The sequence below is a fragment of the Neodiprion pinetum genome, chromosome 4 (genome assembly GCF_021155775.2).
Source record: "Neodiprion pinetum isolate iyNeoPine1 chromosome 4, iyNeoPine1.2, whole genome shotgun sequence".
Classification (NCBI taxonomy): domain Eukaryota; kingdom Metazoa; phylum Arthropoda; class Insecta; order Hymenoptera; family Diprionidae; genus Neodiprion; species Neodiprion pinetum.
This window is the reverse complement of record NC_060235.2, coordinates 21486815-21508310: the sequence shown is the minus strand read 5'-3', so window position 1 is coordinate 21508310 and position 21496 is coordinate 21486815. Positions and strand designations below refer to the sequence as shown.

At 41.4% G+C, this 21496-nt stretch overlaps 3 protein-coding genes across 10 annotated transcripts in view; 1 reads left to right on the top strand and 2 right to left on the bottom strand.

Annotated features, from left to right (window-relative positions):
- LOC124215832 (RYamide receptor) overlaps nucleotides 1-21496 on the top strand; it is a 100891-nt gene that overhangs the window by 11344 nt on the left and 68051 nt on the right. For all 7 annotated transcript variants that reach the window (XM_069135112.1, XM_069135111.1, XM_069135110.1 and 4 more), the window contains exons 4-6: nucleotides 1108-1523; nucleotides 1883-2133; nucleotides 3877-4036. In XM_069135112.1, the coding sequence (XP_068991213.1) occupies nucleotides 1152-1523; nucleotides 1883-2133; nucleotides 3877-4036 (783 nt within the window). In that variant the 5' untranslated portion in view covers nucleotides 1108-1151. The remainder of the gene's footprint in view (nucleotides 1-1107; nucleotides 1524-1882; nucleotides 2134-3876; nucleotides 4037-21496) is intronic.
- On the bottom strand, nucleotides 12789-21207 carry LOC124215841 (phospholipase A1 member A-like). Of its 2 annotated transcripts, none has more exons than XM_046619660.2 (7): nucleotides 21053-21207; nucleotides 20756-20810; nucleotides 20420-20565; nucleotides 20006-20248; nucleotides 13374-13553; nucleotides 13123-13282; nucleotides 12789-13051 (listed from the first exon to the last, which is right to left on the bottom strand). In XM_046619660.2, exons 1-7 carry the CDS (start codon nucleotides 21135-21137, stop codon nucleotides 12913-12915), a joined length of 1008 nt encoding a protein of 335 aa, XP_046475616.1. In that variant the 5' UTR covers nucleotides 21138-21207; the 3' UTR covers nucleotides 12789-12912. The 2 variants fall into 2 exon arrangements, with proteins under 2 accessions (XP_046475616.1, XP_046475615.1); XM_046619659.1 differs by lacking the exons at nucleotides 12789-13051; nucleotides 13123-13282; nucleotides 13374-13553 and adding exons at nucleotides 18903-19240; nucleotides 19313-19472; nucleotides 19562-19744.
- LOC124215847 (uncharacterized) lies at nucleotides 13752-14804 on the bottom strand. Its single transcript, XM_046619666.1, has 4 exons — nucleotides 14665-14804; nucleotides 14388-14442; nucleotides 14048-14193; nucleotides 13752-13906 (listed from the first exon to the last, which is right to left on the bottom strand). Exons 1-4 carry the CDS (start codon nucleotides 14747-14749, stop codon nucleotides 13755-13757), a joined length of 438 nt encoding a protein of 145 aa, XP_046475622.1. The 5' UTR covers nucleotides 14750-14804; the 3' UTR covers nucleotides 13752-13754.

Sequence of the window (21496 nt, the reverse complement as noted above, 5' to 3'; positions counted from 1 at the left end):
GTGGTTGTAAATGGGAAAACGGTTAATTGCAAGGCGCGGTTTTAATTTATTGCCTTATGAAGATGCACGCAAGTTTTCTCTGAAAATGCTTTATACGGTTAGAAAAGAAAATTTCCCAGTGATATTCCATTCAAATTTTTGACTTCGCTTAACCATTCTTCAACGTATTACTAAGTGAAAAAAAGTAAAAGTTCCAAATTAAATTGCTGATATGATAGTTTAAGTATTAAAATTGAATGGAATTTATGTTATATCCACAAATAACACAACTAGAAGTCGGCTTGCTGGGAATATATCTTTAGTTAAACTTTTCTAACTGTGTACTAAATGAGAAACAAAAATAAAACCAGCAGCCGGTATACGGATATACATTTAAAAACAGCTGATTGAATAATCTAACCAAGTAAAATGTTTCGGAACGAATTATATCGAAATAAGTACAAATTAGCTGTCGTAAACTGCAAATGAAAAGTCGGGAAAATTGTAGGAAAATTCTGATGATTACGATTTTTCTTTAAAGCTTGAGCTGTCGCCATTTTGTTACCAAAAATGGCAACATGTTTATAAAAATGATGTCGTATCTCCATAGAATTGTTGATTTCCTCTCCCAATTTCGATCTAATTGGTTCTTCGTTGTGTTCGGAATTCAGGATGTATGTAACCGGAAGTAGCAGAAGTTTTGACACGGCTGTACCGAAAGTGTACTCGGTGTCTCACTAATACTGAATAACCAGAAAGGGTAGAACTCCGAAAAATTTCACGTATCATATTCAATTAATTTTTCACCCAATTTCCATTCAAATAGGTAAAAAACCATCTTCTAAAAATATAAGATACAGAGTTTTCTGCGTACGAAAAAAAAAAAAAAAACGGATGTGCGAGTCACGAAACGTGAAAAGTGTTTCCAAGTAGAAGAGAATATTTTGTTCCGAGTTGATGTTTTCCGCGATAAAAAAAGGAAAAAAAAAAATACCACGATAAAAGCACTTCGCTTTGCGGCGATGCCTAAGAATAAAAAGACAAGAGAGAAAAAAAAAACATAACACAAATTTGGCAACCGTCCGCCGACCTCTGATGATACAATATTGTTTCGTTTGTTTTTTTCAGATGCCTCTACCGGACCGTGGCTGAAAGCGATAAGCTTCGGATCGATGGAGGATTATGAACTCGGGGAATCACGGGCCGGTGGAAGTCAGGGGCCGTTCAACACTTCGCTGGGAAATGTGGGATGCGATGAGCCACCATTCAAAGGCGCTCTTCTGGCCACTGCCTGGTTTCAGGCAGTCATCTACTTCCTCTACAGCTCCATATTCCTCACGGCTCTCCTCGGCAACGGACTTGTTTGCTACGTTGTGTACAGCAGTCCGAGGATGCGCACGGTCACCAATTACTTCATAGCCAATCTAGCCGTCGGCGATATCCTGATGACCCTTTTCTGCGTGCCGACCAGCTTTGTCAGCACGCTTATCCTCCAGTACTGGCCTTTTGGTCCTGAACTTTGCCCAGGTGTTAATTACTCGCAGGTAAATGCAGCGCGCTCATCAACTAAGACGGTTCCAGAAACATCCTCTCTTACAGATGGCCAACATCGTACGATGGTTTCCTCGAAGATGCGGTTCACCATCGTTGGGAAAATTCCCTTCGTGCTCACGTTTATCGTTTCTATTTATGTCGTTACAAGTAACAGTGCAGCAGTGCATGTGCAGTCATCGGAATAACTTCACAGAAAGCAAGAACAACGGCTGATGACGTTTTCACATTACCCTCCCAGAATTGTATTCTTCACTGATCGTGAAATATGAAACTCGTTAGGTAGCTGGTTGCACTGTGCGGCCTGGAAACTTTACTTCAGAGCCGCACTTGCAACGTCATGTTTTTACAGGCGGTGTCGGTCTTGGTCAGCGCCTACACTCTGGTCGCGATAAGCGTTGACCGTTATACGGCGATAATGTGGCCGCTTAAGCCACGGATGACAAAACGCCAGGCCAAAATCGTCATCCTCTCGGTCTGGCTTGTGGCTTTGGCAACTGCCTCCCCCATCGCCGCCGTTTCTCGGCTTGTGCAGCCCGCCGAGCAGTTTGTCAAGTGCGAGAGATATATTTGCCACGAGGACTGGCCGACCAATGAATACAGGTAATTCTTTTCCCTTTGTTAGTTTCAGGGTGACTCCGACGATAATATGAAACTCATTCCCACGCAGCACACTTTTCGACTTCCCAACTATAGTTCGACCTATTAAAGTCGGCGTGACGTTAACGGATGAAGTGTTCGACTTACGATCAGAGAACTGGTAGAATGTTAAACAGGATGCGATAACGAGTGTCGATAAGCCTAAAGTCGAAACTTTGTCCAACAACGTCCTCAAAAACTTCGAGACTAAGACAAAGAACAAACAACCGCTAGATTCCGAATGGAAGTCGGAATAGTGAATGTTTACCTAATAGGATCAACAAGATCTGATGATTATCGAGATTGCAAAATTTTAGTGGACTATTTGTTCATTATGATAAGTTGATGCGCAGTCAACTTTCATTGAGAATCTAGCGAACATCCTTCGAGCGTGTTTTACTCGGGTTTCGATCGTCGCGATAAGATAACCAGGCGGTTTCCATTCCCGATGCAAAGCACGCATGCCTTACACCATTATGCTTCCTCCGTTCGAACACATCGGTGAAGTCCCTTCTTGGTATTCCCGACGGGGTTTAACGATACCCATAATACATGGTATTCCGATCACTCGGATTCACCGGAAGAGAGCCGCTACGGCACGAACGGACTCCCTGACTGTCCGTCATGGTTTTGTTGTGAAAGAATGGTAATCCCATCTCTTGGATTCTGAGGAAGGTCCTTAGGCATATATCAGGTGTGACATCGTTCTTGGTAGAAGGCACGCTTAAGCCGAAGAGGGAAAGAAGATACCGAAAGAAAAGTAAAAAGTTGCCAGTGGTCAAACAATCAGGTATCAGAAGATTCACGGTGATTTTCCCGCGACTGCATGAAGTACAAGTCGGAGAGGGCTTATCGGGAATTTGGTGGATCGTCTAGCCGGGGTTAATGGAGCATCGCTGAGTGCGCAGTTGGTCACTAATCGCGTGTACCGACCAGCGTGGTGGGTCTAGAACTCTCCATCAGCATCGTGCAGGTTTTGGTAGTGTAATAATTGATTCTGAAGAGAGCGGTAGGCTGGAAGGTACGGTTTTTGTCAATCGTTACGGGAGATGGACGTGACCCCGCACTGGCAGACATAATTATCGTACGTAAAAGTCTTCTTAAAATAGTTACCCACCGCGCCCGGCTTTCCCGACGACTCCTCCACCTATCGTTGATCGCACTTTTTCTATATTTACATTCCGCCGACGTGCCTGCGATTGTTTATACTGCGTTTATATAGTCCGCATACTCCGGATTCGCCTTCGCGATTGTTGCATCAGAGCCGAGGATAAATAAATCCACGTTTAACGGTGTATGATGTACAGCCCGTCGGCGGAGGGACCTGAAACCAAAAGTTTGAATAGACTTTGCTATCGAAATCAGTTCGAGGTTTCGCCGTTTATAATAACGCGATGATGAATTTGGATCCTGCCTGCACCCGCCGACACGTAACGGTCGATTATCGCGCTCCGGAATCACAGGCCCGTTTAATTTCCCAGTCATAAATCATACTTCCGAACCGCCGACTCGATCCAGCAATTCATGTTCCTCCGATATCCCAGTCACGGAAAAAAGTTGAACGATACTCGACACGCAAATTTGCGGCTACCAGTCACTCCCATTTGCTATTTTCAATTCGCACGGTGATCCTGCAGGAATACTTGTGCCAGGGTCAACTTGTTATTCCACCTGTTCTACTGGTCCTTTAAGGAGCAATTCTTTCAGATACTACTACTCCATGGCGTTACTCGTAATGCAGTACCTGATCCCACTGCTCGTCCTGATGTTCACTTACACGAGCATCGCGGTTGTCGTATGGGGAAAGCAGATACCCGGTGAAGCCGAGAACACCAGGGACCAGAGGATGGCGCGCTCGAAAAGAAAGGTAGGAACTCTCGACTCTTACACCTCTCTCTAACAATAAGTTCTCCTATCCCATTCGGTGCGGTTTACACGCGTTAGCTTAGTTCTGCAACCGTCTCTCCCGTCTTGTCGACCTTTCGCGAGCAGAACTCCGCGCACTTAGACTTAACAGGATTCAGGAGCTTGTCGGCGCTAATTTGCCTGTATTGCTCCATGGACTCGGAAAGCGAAACACTGACAATGCAAAGAGAGGGAGAGAGAGAGAGAGAATTAGGGTAGGAAACTGGAGTGCGAATTGATCGAATCAAATCGTGTTCACCTTCGTCTTAGATACACATCGAAATTCCCACGTGTCAGCCATTCGGGCACGTGGGAGGCAAGGCTTTCGTTAAAGCAAGAACCAACCTGAGAATAGCTAACTCATACATACACTATCCAGTTTTCTAGGACCATTGTATAATCTACGTTGTTTATTTTTTGAAATCAAAGACCGACCGGAAAATTTTTTCGCGTTTGAGTGGCGATAAAAGATTTGTATACGTACTGAATTGACTACTCCTCATCCATCAATTCGTTCAACTCAATTTGCTTATTTGGAACCAATAGTACGACGGACATTATTTGAAAGCTTTTGCCTCCCAACTCTCGTTCCAAATTTTGTTCGATTTATTGTTAGTCCGCGGATGTAGAATTCTTTGCAAAAAGTAAAAAGCGGGTGGCGAAATCTGCAGGAAACGCATCCTCCGAACTTCCGCGATATCCGACGTAGACGGTATTCCGGGATGAATTGGTCACGTGTGTATCCCTGAGGAACGAGGATTCGGCGGAAATCGATACGGAGTTACCGAAGCAGGTAATCAGGAATGATACTCTGTTCATGTCCGGGCCGTCAGCCGTACACAAGATGCCCCCGTTTGACGCGATGTTGGTTGGCAGGTAAAGCAGAATTCCTCGGAATTAATGGTCACTCTTGACGTAACCCTGTTACGCCTTTGGAAGCCCGATGAACCGTTTTAGAGATTCGGACAGGGAGACGAAGCTCGTGAATCGAAGGATCAAGAAGATTGATATCACGGCCGATGTTTATTAATGGTAAAAATGTGAAGCAATAATAGAACCGGAGCCAAGTCAGGCTTTAACGATTGGGAATGTAAAATGGCTACACAATGCGTATGCAAGGCTGAAATGTCGAATTTCCAATCGTGCAGGAAGTCGAGAAATACAAATTACAAATGGAGAAAGCTGAAATTATAGAAATCCAAAATACACAACCGTCATAAATTCTATAATTTCCACATGTAATTATTCTGACAATCTACACTTTACCTTTCGTTACATTTTTCCCTTTAGCCAAAATATAGACATATTGTGCTAATTTACATTTTAACCTGCAACTTAAGTGTAGAATCATCAAAATTTTCATCTATTTCTGCGTTTCTACATTTCTTTTGAAAATTCTACATTTCGGCTTTCTCTATTTTAACTGCATGAAATATATTAATTAACACGGTTTATATATTTTGCTATTACTTCTAAATTTTCACTATTCTACAGTATGAATTTTCTACGTTCAGTTTTTGAAACCTCGGAATTTCCACCCTCCCATGTAATCATTCTTAGCCGCTGCTTAAGCTCTCGGATTGAACGTTCGTGCCGAAATGATGATCTGGAAATGTTGGAATTTATGGAAGAGGTGGCTTCAAGTGTTAAAACTGTTGAACTGTTGAGCGGCTTGCGCCCTAAAAATAAACGCGACGAGCTTGAGACAAGGAATAAATGTATTTTGATGAATGGCAAGCCGCCAAGTTCCGGGCTGACAGCAACCGCGGGATATCAATTCCATGGAAATTGGAACGAATTATTCATCACGTCGCGGAGATTGGGAATATCTGCGGAACCTAATACAATTACGTGTAACATAAACGTTTGTTCGCGGGTGTTTCAAGATGTGGATTCTTACTTAGCAGTCATGGTACTCTCGTCTTTTTCACGCAATAAGGACCGACGAAGTAGGTATCCTTATCTTTCTTCGCACCCTCTTACCGTGTTATCCTCCTTTCTCAAGTCTAAGTTACACCTACTCCAAAAGTAATTGCGACGCTTTTGAGTACGCGGCACTTTCCAAGCGGCGAGCCTTTTATTTTCCTCTTTCTGTTTCTGTTTTTTTTTTTCCTGCTTCTTTGTTTCGGTTTGTATCACGCGGGCTCAACCCTCTTTGAAACGGTATGAAAAGAAAAGAGACAGAGGTAACGAAGATTGGTAAAGAAGGTTGCCGTTGTATTTTTTAGTACCGATTTCACCTCGGTCGAAATCTCGTCTCCACTTGCCAAGATTACAGGCACTCGTCAAATGTTTTTCCAGAATTACCTTTTCCCGCACTCTCTTTACGACACGGACAAAAGCTGTCTCAGTGCAAAATTGAAGAGACGTGCGAAATCTCCTCGACATTTTCACCTTTTGTAATTGCGCTGCTGTACAGTGACGAATAATTGTTGTCACGTATAAAACACAACGTAGTGCAATTTACGGTTATAAGGACTTATTCGCTGTCTCTTTGAAACACTTGGAAAAAATGTCTTAGCGTGCTCATAATTCCCTTTGATTAAGGGTTTGCGGTCCGTTTAACCGCTGGACGGACGGCCCTGGAAAACTTTTTGCTCGAGCAGACAACGAAGGAGAAAAAATGAATAATGAATAATGAAGTCCCTCTGTCATTTGTACACATATTCACCTTTGTACCGGCGGTGCGTAATTTACTATTCTAACGTGGTCACTGCACCGCAATTTTGGTACCAAACGTGTGTATTTACGAGTTGAATACAGTGAGAGGGACGGGAATACATTCGTTGAAGCGACGCGACGTCAAGATAAAAAGAAATATGCTCTTGTTGCATTATGTTTTTAAAGTGACTCATGGTGTGTTGGACTAGAAATATTGTCTGACAAGATTTCGGAGCTTAGCGTTGGATAAATACATAGGTGGGGTGCAAAAATCTGAAAGACCAAAAAGTCGGCATTACGAAATCCCGAAAGTCAAACTACCGACAGTTAAAAACGTAGAAAGACCAAAAATACGAAAAGATGACTTGTAGAAAAATAAAATTTGATAATTCAAAAATGTATAAATAATTTATGCAGACGTTTCTTATTGGTAACGTCCAAGATTACAAAGGGCAAAATATTGAATTGCGAAATTACCGAACAGTTAAAAAGTTAACTTTTCAAATGTCAGACCCGTGCCTTTGTCGAGAATCTACGAATCCGAATTTATCACTAACGACTGACCAAAGACTCGAAAGGTTGAAATCCAGAAACCCGCTAAAGACAGAATGGCCAAAGTGCCGGAAGGTTGGATGACGTCAGAAGCATATAGAGTATTTCACGTCAAATCGAACGGTCGGCTTCCCTGACAAATTTTAATCCGATTGCCCTTTGACACAATCAAAGTACATATTAGAGGGATGAACTTTGAATTTTTTTAAACTTTTTCGACCCCTGATTTCTTCACGACAACTAATCCAATAAATTGATTTCAACAATTTTTTAATTTTTCACGCCGACGTAGCTTAAAACCCGGAAGACATATGAAAAAAGTTCGTTCACAAAAATTTTAGGTTCTCTCGTCAACTTCGCGAGAGTATTTTTTTAGGAATTTTCATATCCCGTTTCAGTGTATTTTTGATACAAAATGCGCACAATTTATTCGTAACTGAAAAGTGCCCTGATCGAATGGGCTACAATTTATACACAGCGTGCCTTCTTCGACGCGAAAGGTTGTCTGAAAACTTCATAGCGGGCGATGCAGTGGTTCGGAAGATGTATCAACAAATATTCACAGAGTGGCGAGAATTCGGTTCAAAGTTCGCGGCGCGGCAAGGAATTTGCTTACCCTCCGCGTGGCGCTGCTGCGCACTTGAACGCGATCTTCGATTGTTACGCTTGTTGTTTGTAACCTCGGTCGACGGCTTTTTCTCGAGGAGTATACTTCGGTCTATCATTTATCACGATTTCTGACTTGATGTGTGAGTTCCGTACCGCCGGACAATATTTGAAGCATATTCATTCAAGGTAAGAGAATTCCACGATATGTTGCGTATCGCAATACCGACTGTATAACTTTCACCGTTCATACCGTCACATTGTAGTACGTATGGATGAGAAATTTCACAATACTGTGTAACTGTTGAACTACTTTTCCGCCCACTACGAAACTTACAGACAATCTTTGGTATTGAATTTGAAATTTTGAAAAATGAAATTTTTTTAGCTTGTCTCACCATTTGTCCATTAGTTTCTTCCTGTACTTAACAGTTTTTTCAGCGAATTCTCAGTTTAACACAATTATCGTTCCATCATGTCACCCTAGCAATTATCTGGGAAAAGCAATGACCAGAATCGAGTTTTCAAATTACAAAATTCGAAATGCTTTTGTTTTACGGAAAAGTGTCATTTAGCTTTGGTGAGCCAACTCTTTTCCCGTAAATCGTGTAAACTTAAAATTTTTAGCGACTAACTTTTCAGGTAACTTCGTTTTGCGTTTTCTTTGTTTCGTTTTTTTCAATGTCATGCTGTTACAGTTGATCCGAGCAACCGAAATTGTTCAGTCGTCCTTTTGCAAATTATGGTGCCATCCGTAACAGCTCCAACCACATTTTTCATTTTATCATCCGACCACTTCCCTCTTTTTGCCTCACGTTTGTACCTTCTCATAATCCTAAAAAATTCAGGCGGAGGAAGAATTGTAACTGACTCGGAAAAAGTGTCGAGTCATTTTGTCGTTACCCATATTGCCCTGGATTCACCGGTCTCTTGACTTCCCTTTCCCCCACTTCACATCTGAAACCGCTTGTACAGTTTTACTGACACTTGCTTGAAGAATTATAACCAGTTGGAGAATTCTCGTTACGGATTTACTAGCAAATTATTGACTAAACATCCAATTTCTAAAGTGTCTCTATAGTCTGATTGATTTAGGGAATGCATTTTGATGAATTGTTCAAGAAGTCGAAGTACGTAATCATCATTTCGTTGATATTCTTGCCAATCGATTTGAATAAATGCGAATGCAGCCTTCAATTTGGGTATTATTTTAATTTTAATTTTCGTTCTGTTCAGTGTACCAGACTTCGGGTTATTCTTCATGCAGCGTATACATATAATTGTCATTTTAGTAGTAGCAATAGTAGTAGTAGTAGTAGTAAGTTTATTGCTTATAAGAGTTAGATCTTTTAACGAGGGGGGCAAATTATCCATACATTTTCTCGTTTGATCTTTACATATTCCGCGTGTCTTTTGGTACTTTTCAGGGAATAACACACTCATTCGTCGCAAATGCTCTTAGTCTTGAATTATTTATTACGTAGTTGTAGATATTCGTTATGAATTGGGCATGTTCAATTGTCCTAATAGTTCAAGTATTGATTGGTCTCCAGGCTTATCTATAACATGCTTAAGATACAGTCTTTTGTAATAGCCACAGAGCGGAGAATACGTAGAAATCTATTGTATGCCAATCGTAACTGTAACACAATTTTGAGGTGTGCTATTGGTACTCTAAGTTTTAAATGGTCGGTTCATTATTTTCAAAGCTTGTGTAGTTACAGATTTCGATTTGAAGTACTTCTGGATGCATTACAGCCCATTTTTGAGCGCTTAACGTTACTAATTCATCTGTTACGTTTATCTGATTAAAGATTTGGAAAGCTTGGCTTATCCAGTTGTATTTGACCTTGAGAGCGAATTATTTTTCTAGCAAGGCAGACTCTTGGCAGTCTGTTTTCGTTCATGTTAAGTACTCTGGCTATCCACTCACAGGTGTGTTCTAACACCTTGAGGTGGTGCTCTGATGAATTTCGACGTTGACGTATATATCTCTAAATATCAAAGTCCACGTATCTCAAACATGCAAAAGGGCTTGACAGTCCCATTCTGTATGCAATTCTGAACAAAACCGCTACAACGCATTTTCATTTGACGTACAAGCCATAAGTTCATTTCCATCGCAATTTCGGCGTTTTCCCTTCGCTTGTATTTCTTGAAGGAGGGTCTAAAACTTTGCGTCATTGTATCCTGTTCGTATTGAAGACATCGTTCTTGCTACTGGTTCGCGTATTGTAGGATCTCTGGTGCAGGGGCTCGCATTTAATAGCAATTTTCTTTGAAGGAGAATCAGAAGCTTCGACGTCTGATGATGATAACTCAATTTCCCTCAGCCTCCAACGCTCACCTTTTGGCAGTCAGTGGGAGATTTTGTTCGCTTGTTTGTTAACGTCCCTTTTCAGTCACGTGGAGTTGGTGGGTTTGCTAAATTGTTTAGATACTTCTTCAGCCTTGTTCATCGTTTCACAGCATGTATACGACCTCCACGCGTATTTCACCACAGACCTCTCCTCGTCCATCGTCTATAAAGACACGTCACATTTTCCGATCAAATGTTCGGTTACTTCACTATCGGTTTAGTTCAGAGAAACTACAGTGATCTCACGGAAAAGTGCATTCTTCGAGGTTCAATCGGAACCATATTTCACCTAAACATGTCAGTGTACGATCTGGGTCTGTGAGGATTTATTCGCAGTCTTTGACCAACCCCTTAGAAAAAATCGAAGGCTGAGTAGAACGACATCGTATTTTAGAATTTGGTTCAATATCATCCTATCTCAAGTTATCATTTCGGTCGAAAAGTTTTCTGAGCCTGTGACACTACTGGGTACAAGTTGATTCTATTGAGTCCATAATTAGCGTGGGTTATTTTGACGAAATCAGCACCGCCGGCCTTCGCATGCTCTAAGTTGTTATGGAACATACATAATGCGGTGATAAACCCGGAGGAACACATTTGATAAACTTTCTGGGATTGTGGTGAGAGGTTGGGTTAAATCCTCAGATCACTTTGACCCGACTGACAAACCCGCCAGCATGAACGGTTTAACATGGAAGGCTGTGACTCGACGAGAGTATTTGAAATTTCAATTTAGCAGGTACGGTTGAAGCGTTGATACCAAATATTGCTCGCTCATTATCACAAAGGAATATTTAAATATTCGTGCTACTCACGTGCACCATGTGGTAATTTATTCCACACTCGGCCTATATAGTATCTGTGATGTAAAAAACACGGCTTGTGACAATAGGGACTGATTCGCGGTCTTGGGAGAATACTAAAAAAAAAAACCACTAACGTTCCTGATGATTCCCTCTGATTTAAGAGTCCGTAGCTTGCTTGGCCAATGAACGAGTGGCTCAGAAAATTTGCTAAAATGATATATATATATATATATATATACAGTATATAAATAATAGTAAATAAAAAGCTTCCCTCATTTGTACTTATAAATTCGCATTTTCGCCGGTGGTCCGCGATTTACTAGGATGACGTGATCAGTGCAGCGCAACTGTATGACCACAAGTGCTTACGAACCAAATAAATGAAAAGAACCGAGAATGACGTTCGTTGAAGCGACGTGGAGACAAGGAGAAAAATGATCTTCTTGTATAACGTTTTCAAAGTGACACTAAGTGCGCTGCATGAAAGGTATTGGCTGGAAACATTGCGAAGTCACGCGTTGGGCAGATCTATCACTTTCTCTACACCGCGTCTTTCAAACTCCTTAGACCTACTAATCGTTGTGTCCAAGTTGCTGCTCGATCATTCCTTGTGCAAGTTATTTTTCTTTGAACTTCTGAGAATGGACGAGTCTTCGAGACTCTCCGATCAAGTGTAGAAATTGAATCGATCCCTAAATCCAGAGTCATTTCTAACCGAATGATCAAATCCCGAATACCAAAGACACTCCTTTGCCGTAGAGTTTCGATGCGTGAATTTGTAAAAAGTAGTTTCCATTCCTGGAAAACCATGACACGAGATGGAATTTAAGGATAACAGATATTCCTGGACCGACGAATTCTCTGGTATAGCTATAAATGTCGCGAACTCACCCGTTGACGCTTGTCCCGAATCCCAATAATGTTGCCCCAAATGCACATGAACCGTTGATGAAGTTGGCATACGAAATCCAATCGATATCAACGAATGCAGTTTCGTTACCGACAAATTCCGCGAAGTAGTAAACGGATTTGAATTGGTTGCATATATCTGCCACACGAAGGGAAACTCGAAATAAACGTGTGTTCTGATGGTGTGCTCGTTCATAGTGTGCCAGAAAATCATGCAGTGCTATATTTACAAGCCAGAGTCGCTAATCAAAATTATCGACGTTTGGTGGAAAAGTTACTGGCGCAAGGCGAATGCGATGATTATATCAACCTTCCAGAACCCCGACTGGAGGCTGCTTTCACCATTCAGGTGAAAGTCGAGGTTTCCTGTGCTTTGTGAAATACCCAGAACACCTTTATCCGAATGCATCACGACCACGAACTCCGTGTCAGTGGAGCTCAGGTGCTTATCAGTCAACAGAATAGGATGAGAACGTAGAGACTGATAAATACTAAAGCATGATCCTACAGATTCTCTACGTTCCTATGCATGAAATAGTTTCTCCGGCATCTGGATCGTCAGATTGAGGAACCTGGAATAAATTGCACCGAAAAGACGCAGACAGGACAAGAACGTTCGGGACGTCAATGCAGCACGCGTGAGTGGTTGATAATTGATCGCTTAGATTTATATCAAAGTATGTAACGAGAACGATTCGACGAATTACGTTCTCGTATAATGGAACAAAATCTCGTAATGAATCCTACGTAAACTGAGTGATTTCAGTATCTGAACCTAGATGCAGTATAGAAACATGGGTTCAGAAAACGACTAACGACAATTTTGTATCTTGCTGGTTGAACATTTATTTATTTTTGAAAACATTGGTGGATCGACGCTACGGTACGAATATTAGTGTCTCTCGGCGGATATTGCCGATTACGAAATCCCAATCCCAATCCCAATTAAAATATTGACTTAATTTCCTTCCACAGAGATTCAGCAGTTGCAGATACTAGATTATTCGCATGCTTGTAAGTTGCGCCCTCCTCTCCTCGGCCGTAAGGCGTATCGCTGTTGGTCTCGAGATAATACGCGCCGCTCCTGGAACGAAAAAACATGATTCGATCAAGTTTCGCGTTTCGTCACTGGACGACCATGAAAGCTTGACTTACGCGGTGGTCGGCGTAGCGTAGCCCATCACCACTGTGTCATTCGAATCGCATGAACCTTCTTCGAATGCCGAATTCGAATCGCATGCACGGCCAATGAATGCAGTCTCATTTCGTACGGATTCGGCGTAATAGAAACAAGCTCTGAGATGGCTGCAGACCTCTGGAAAAGAGACGATCAGATTACGATGTACATAATAGGGTGAAGCCTGAGAGAATCTTGGCACGGTTATACCGTTTACACGTCGACTTACCTGGTACCAGACAGCCTGGCTGCAATTCGACGCCACCGTTGGGATAAAAGTCGACATCTCCTGTTTGCAGGTCGATTCCAATGACGCCGGCATCGGTGTGAATGATTTCGACGAAAGCAGCATCGCCAGACTTCACATGCTCTAAAGTGGTATAGAACAGGAACGACGCCGGGTCCAGACCTGCGTGGCAGTAAAAGACTTTTAGTAACTTTCCGTGATTCTGCTCAGACGTCGAATAAAATTCTCAGGGCGCTCCGACCCAATTGATGAGCCTACCAGAATGAATCCATAAATAAGGAAGACACGGACAGAAGGGAAATATCTATTTGGAATGTCAATTCAGCAGATGTTGGAGTGTTTACATCGGACGTTGCTTACCCACTAGTCCAGAGGAAAAGCAAGTTGGAATGGCGAGTAAAGCGAGTAATAAAAGTACGAAGCAAGCGTTCTTCGGCCGGCGTAGAACCATTCGGTGTCAGCTATACTCGCCCAGTCGAGGAGCACGACGTTGTGGTTCCCTCGTTTGATGTATGCTAAAACATGCCCGAGGTACGATCAAGGTGTTCCGGTGGTTTCGGGTTTATCTTGTGGTACTTGAATATTGAGAATATTTTTCAAGGGCTGGAACACCGAGTAATTCTTGCATTCGGATAAGACTGAATTTGTATTCTCACCCTCGGCGATGGCCTCGCTGCTTTTCCAATTCGGTGTCCCGAACAAACCGTGAGTATAAACGACGGTCGACTGGCTAAGGTTCCTCTGATCCATGAGGCCCACAGCTTCGCCGACTACCACCTCCGTGTATTCGTCGACAGTCTCGCTGAGGATTATTGAAGGTAAACAATCAATGCACATACAATTATCGAGGCAAATATCGTGAGATGTTTGAACATCATCCTAAATTACTTGGACATCGAGCAACGGTGCAACGTTTGGTGATCAACCAAAAGGATTCAATTTCATTTCATCTCGTAACAGAAGCACAAGACAATGTATTATCGAAGGTTCACATACCCTGTATACAGCCGTAATTTGATAGCTGCCAATTTTGACGTCGACGCTTGCCAAGCTGTGAGATAATAAATTCGAATGAAAAACAGAATTCTTTGCGAAATCGGTATTAACAGGAAAATTCAGGCACGGAAGAACTCGTTTCCTTGAATTGCAACAGTTTCAGAAAAAAGTGATCGAAATGAACACTTCAGCGGCAAAGTTTTCAAATATTCGAGTTCTTGGCGCAGGGGGTTCAACAGTGTAGGGAAAGACGAGAAAATTGTGAAAAATCACTTACTGCACGATTCGCAGGGCTCGTACGTTTCGTTCCCTGCCATGGCAATTGGCAGCCACAAGAAGAGTAGACTTGCAAGTCGAATCATCGTTGCGTCGAGAATCTTGGATGAATGCTACAGATTTCCAAAAGCGTTAATGATTAGCCACCCAATCGGGTCTCTTTATATATGATTTTTGTACTGTGGTTCTCATTCGTGAGCTGGTTGTTTCGAAATTTTGTTCAATATTTTAATATTCTTTAAATTTGCAAGGAAAAATGTAGTGGAGGCGATGACTACCTCGAATATATGGCCTTCGATTTTTGACGCGAAATTCGAAAATTTCGATTTGAAACGTGGTGCAACATCATCACTTTCGTCTTTATCGTGACTCAATTGCGACGGGCGAAATGAGCACCCTTCTTCCAGTAGCTGTGGAACAGACTTTCACGTGATATTTCGTTTATTTAAACACCACATACGTTGATAGAAAAACATCGTCGAATCAACTAAATGCGCAGCAGCGTAATGATTATTCAGTTGCGTCAATTTAAAATCTGTAGGTGTAAAAAAATGTTGAGTTGAATTTTTCCAATCAATTGAACATTTTATTCACGTCTTTTTTATCATTCAGATGGACACTTTCTTACGGAAAAAATAATTAAAATTAGTTCGATAATTTGCTCTATTCAATAGCCTCTTCGTATGTAAAAATTATGTGAATTAACAGGATTGTTGAGAATATGTGAATTTGTATGTCAGATCATGGAAGAATAACAGCGATCATTTTAACAGTCAGCGCTGTTTCGTGGCGAAACAGCATTCACTTGATTCTTATGAAAACCCAATTATCGTCTTTGTAATTTTTTCAACCTCGGAATTATTCAAACCAATAACAGAATCATTTTTCCAAAATTGAAGTACATGTCGGAAAACGTTACTCGCAATGCGTGTCGTTTTCACATTCCTAATTTGTTTTTACAGTACAAACTTTAGTCCACATGGTCGATGCTTGTTTAATGCCTTAATAACCAAGTTTAATGAATGAAATTCTGAATTTCACGCAATGCTGAAATTATTAACACAGCTCTTCTGTAATCGATATGAAAGTACGGGTATAGTAAGCAAGTAGATGGATTTCTTCCTCGTTACATTTTTGTACGAATGAATGCTTAGTCTATTCCCAAAATGCTTGAAGAATTGCATTAAAAACTTTCGCCACCGTATTCGGTGTATACTGACTGAAAGATGATACCATCTCGGCCTGATAGTGTGAAGTTAGTAGAACCCGTCCACACTGGGTCGAAAATACTTATCAATTGAAGGCAAGTGATACTTTCGAAACTTTGAAAGTAGTTAAAAGAAAAGCGTGCAGTGCTGAACAATGTTTTACTATCCGACTTATTTAAAACCGAGGCACGGTTTGTAAATGTTTTCCGAAGGCTCGACCATCGAGTAATTCTTGCATCTGAAGATGTTGAACTTTTATTCTCACGATCGGTGATAACTTTGATGCTTTTTCAACTTGGTGTTCAAACGAAACCGTGGTGTAATCAACCATAGTCACATAGTAACATTTTGTTCATTGCTGATCGAGCAGGCTCAGAGCTTCGCAGATTACCATCTCCGTGTACATATCGACACTGCCACTGAAGATTGTTCGTTACAAAAGTCACTGCAAAATTAGACATTAAGAAAAATTTCACGAAATATTCAATCACTGTTCTCGGTTACGCGGGCATCGAACAATTCGATGCAAAATCTGGTTATCAACTATCAAGATTTAATGCTCTTCCGTCTTGCGACAGAAGCACAAATCAATTGATTACCAAAGATTTACGTACCCTGTATACAGCCGTTACTTGATATCCGTAAAGGGTTCGTACGTTCGTTCTTTCCCATGGTAAAGAACAGCTACAGAAAGTGTAGAACCACAAATAAAATCATCACGCCATGCATTACGATCCTTAGAGAAATACCACAGATTTCCAAAATCGTTGATGATTAGCAATCCAATCGGGTCCCTTTGTATAAGATTTTCCGATTTTGTGGATCTCATTTGAGAGCCGGAGTTTTGAAATTCTGTTCAGGTTCCGCGACTCTCTGAATCTGTTACGAATAATAGAGTGGAGATGATGACTGTACGGTATATTATGAAACTGGGGAACCATCTTTTTTTTTATCAGATGAAATATCAAAGACTAAATATGAGATTACTCATATTTAGTGCTTCGTCATACAAAGTTTGAACTCATCAAGTTACGGAGCTATTGCATATTTAGAAATCAACCGTGTTTTTGCTGAAAAAAGTGGTGAAAAATGGTTCTCTTCATTTTTGCCGTGTTTAATACGGATCCGTTCGCTTTACTGAATTTTGTAGGGATGAGTCATTTCCAGTTTCGATATAGGTATACGCGCGTAGAACGGCACCCAGTATAAAATACGTGGTTATCAAACAGATTACAGAGTTTGATTTGTCGACACGTGAACGTTTGCGCGGCCTTGAAAGTACGGAAAGAACGATGTTTATACAGATGTTTGAGACGAAATTCTGGCCATCACACTTCCGAATATTGTTGAAACATATAATTTTGAAAAACTGGTAAATTCGAAAAATTAACGACGGAGCCAGGAATCGAACCTGGTATCTAGCGATGCTTTACCGGAGCCTTACTCCACTAGACCACCTAACCGCCTAGCCTTCGCCTAGCCTAGCCTTCGGCGGCTAGGTGGTCTAGTGGAGTAAGGCTCCGGTAAAGCATCGCTAGATACCAGGTTCGATTCCTGGCTCCGTCGTTAATTTTTCGAATTTACCAGTTTTTCAAAATTATATGTTTCAACAATGAAAAAGGCCTCGTGATTAATATTAATATTGATAATGCATATCCGCATTTCAATATTAGACGGTCATTGACTGTCTTACGGGCTTCGCATCAGAAGCGTAAGATTCCAAAATGTAAACACACTTACAGACATTCTTACAGTTGTGCTCGAAGAGGAAGAACACTTTATATATTCACTTCCGAATATTTCAAAGTACAATCGTAAGTACATACAGAGCAAAACTGGATACCTGTTACTAATTTGTTATTTTAAATATGCGCAAAACATATTAGGCCCCGTACGAATATTTTTCATTATGGTAGGTACATACAATTGTATTTATAACATTTCTCAAATTCGTTTCATCCATTTTATTTCGATTGAACAATTTATTGATTAGTTGTATGAATACTTTTATCAACTGGGTATTCAAAATATTTCAAATTAGGTACATGCAATAATACCGAAAATTGTATTATCTTGCCGTCCGAAGAAGAAGAAATGAAATACAGCAAATGACACCGGATTATAATATCTCTGATAAACTCATGTAGTTTCTACGATGGTTGGTAGTGCGGGAACCTAGTAAATTCCGTGCAAATCCTTTCCAAAACTGGTTCGAAAGAGCTCAGCACAGAGAAAGAAATGGGAATAACATACGTCGGACCGAGGTTAAAGCAAGGTGATATATTCTTTTAGTATCATATTTTCAAAGTGACTCGAAGTCTGCTGTATGAGAAATATTGGCTAACAGCATTGCGAAGCCAAGCTATACTGCTTAGGTTCTTCACTATTTTCTCCATGCGTTTCTTTGGATCCTTCACACATCCGAATCGCCGATTCGTACTTATTGGCAGATGGCAAACCCGTTAGTTCAGCTTGTAAAACTCTAGCTGGTTGAACAAATTCTCCTTCTGTTCCTTCGTTAACACTAAAATTTGCTGGTTCCGCAAATTATCTTATTTCGTGTTGTTATAATTAGTAGCTGAAACTGCTGTATGTATGCAAATCTTCGGAATTATGTATTACATGAAAGTTTTAATTATCATGATGGAGACTAACGCGTCATACGTTTCCCAACAACATTCATTTGGTTGATTTCGCGCATACTCTCACTTCTCTAGATAACATTATTGTCGGATCGAATAAGCAGGTAATATGTTCTGGGCAGGCGAAATGATAATACACCGTGTTTTAATGACGTTTTAGACACAGTAAGTTGAAGCACGGACGAAGAATGCGTTTCAATCTTTCGATTCGATTCCGGCTCAGAGTCTTCCTCTTTATCTGTTGCTTATGATCCTACCTAGCATTTCCATGGAATGTTCCGAAACATTTACAACTGAGCTGGAAATACGCAGGACCAGTGTTACTCACGTAGTTCGCAATCAGCTGAGAACGGGATAAAGATATAGGTCTAGGAATCAATTAGAAGAAATTTTTAATTTTGATATTTGAAATCTCATTTAATGTTTCAAGTCCCGAAAGAACGATGTTAAAAATGTTTGTTACTCAGTTGAGCACACATTGCTCCAAAGTGAAATACATGACACCGTAGAAACTCGACGTTCTATGTATATGAAATAGATTCTTCGGGATTTTGATCGTAGCGATGCTACGAAGCTTGACTAATTTCAACCAAAGAGCGACGTCAGTCCTTCCCACAGATCTTCGACGGTTGAAGTTACTATATTGGTTGAAGAATCGTAAGTGGTGCCCTGAACTCCTCGACCGTAAGGTGTGTCCGAGTTAGTTTGGAAATAGTATTTACCACTCCTAGAACAGGAGAAACATAAATTAATCGTAACCCACGCTTTTTCACGAAACCACCATGCAAGCTTTACGTACGCGGTTGTCGGAGTCGCGTAACCCATTACTGCTACTTCGTTCGAATCGCATGAACCTTTCTTGAACTTCCGATACGAATCGCATGTTTGGCCAACGTAAGCAGACTCATTCCGTACGGACTCAGCGTAGTAGAAACAAGCTCTAAGGTGACTACAGATATCTGTAAAAACAATGAAGCGATGATAATGTACGGTGAGGAGTGAAAATCTTCCGAACGTTAACGGAAAATACAAAGACACGCCAACTCACGTCCTGCTAAACCGCATCCTGGCTGCAAGTTGGTACCACCGTTAGGATAAAAGTCGACGTGTCCCACGTCCGAGTTGAGTCCAATGACGCCGTCGTCCGAATGGATCACTTGTACGAAATCAGCATCGTCGGTATTTATGTGGTCCAGAATCGTGTAGAACAAGGGTCCCGCTGGGTCCAAACCTGGGGTAACAGATCTTGAATAAACAAACGTTCAACGAAATTCTGTTTCCGTTTCCATCCGATTAACGATCCGACTCGCTCGAATGGATGAACCGAGAAGACGCAAGAAATAGAAGAACATTCGGCGCGTCAATTCGATAGGCCTGAGTCTAGTATTAACGTCAGACAGCGCTTACTGACCAATACATATGAGAAGCAGGCCGAAAGCGTGCGAAATGGTAATAAATATAATGCGAAACGGTCATCCGTCGAACATCTTACCCACGATCCGGGGCACTGTGAAGTTCGCGTATCGCCCGGCGTATCCGGAGATTTCGGCACCCATCGAATGGCCGACGAGATGAAGAGACGACGAGTTCAGACCAGCCGCCACCCACTCGTTGAGGATAGTGGCCAGGGTGTAACCGACACCAGGAACGCTACGAGCCGCGTAGACGTAGGCACTGACAGCGATATTCGCCCAGTTCATGTACAGAACGTTGTGTTCCCCCCGTTGGAGGTATGCTGAAATACATCCAGGCTAACAATAAGTCCGAAGAGCTTTGGCGATTCGAACCGAACCTTCCGTTAATCAAAATTCGCCGTTCAACCGTGGTTTTGAAAGATTTTGAAATGGTACAATCAACACCCGATTCCGGCTTTTAAACACGCCGGATTTTGAACCCTCATACGTACCATCGATGATTGCTTTGGTGCTTTGCCAACTCGGAGTACCGTACAAACCATGGGTGTAAACGACAGTCGGCTTGCTGACGTCCATCTGATCGAACAAGCTCAGAGCTTCGGTGGATTCCACTTCCGTGTACGTGTCTACGTCCTCACTTGGAATCAAAGAATACGAAATTCAATAAAAACACAAGCGATTAAACGAGTAATTTAATTAACCATCGTCCGAAGTTAGTCGAGCATCGTAAAATCGAGTAAAATGTGGCCATTAACTGTGAAGATACAATTTTCTTCCGTTTTTTGTAAACAACACAATTAGAAATTAGTCGTTGTAGATTTACATACCCTGTATACAGTCGTACTTTGGTTGCTGCCAATTTCGACGATGATGCCTGGTAAACTGTGAAAATAGAAATTTCAATGGAAAGGATTACACACTCGCATCGTCGCATTGAATTTGACAATATCGTGCGAGAACTGAAACGTTCAGTGTGGGCAAACTTCTTTGATACCAATAAAATTTGTGATACAAATGGGCATTACTAGGAACGGTAATTGAGCAGTGACGTTTCCGAAATATCTAATTTTCACCGCTCGTGGTGTAAAAGTAGAGCCATGGAACAAAAATGGTGAACAACTTACGGCACAGAGTGCACGGTGTGTACGTCGTGTCTGCTGCCATGGCAATTGGCAGCCATAAGAAGAGTAAACCCGCGAATCGTATCATCGTTGAGTTCGAATTGTAAAGACGATGTGACTGACTTCCGCAAGCGTTAATCAACCCTCTTTATATATGTTATTTGTAACGTGGTTATCATTCTCGAGATAAATATCTGAACTTTTCATCCAATACTTAACACTCGTGGATCTTGAGCGAATGATGCAGTGAAGATACCGATTGCCCTAGAGTATGTGACATGTGATTTGGAAATGAGATTTGAAAAATATCAGTCGGACTTTTGTTAAAAAGTTGTTTGAAATTCGCTTATTAAAAACAAAAAATAAAAACAAAAAAAAAATGAGAATCGCTGGCCCTACAGATTGATCTTGAGTACTCTTGTGATAAAGGATAAAGTCTCACGACCA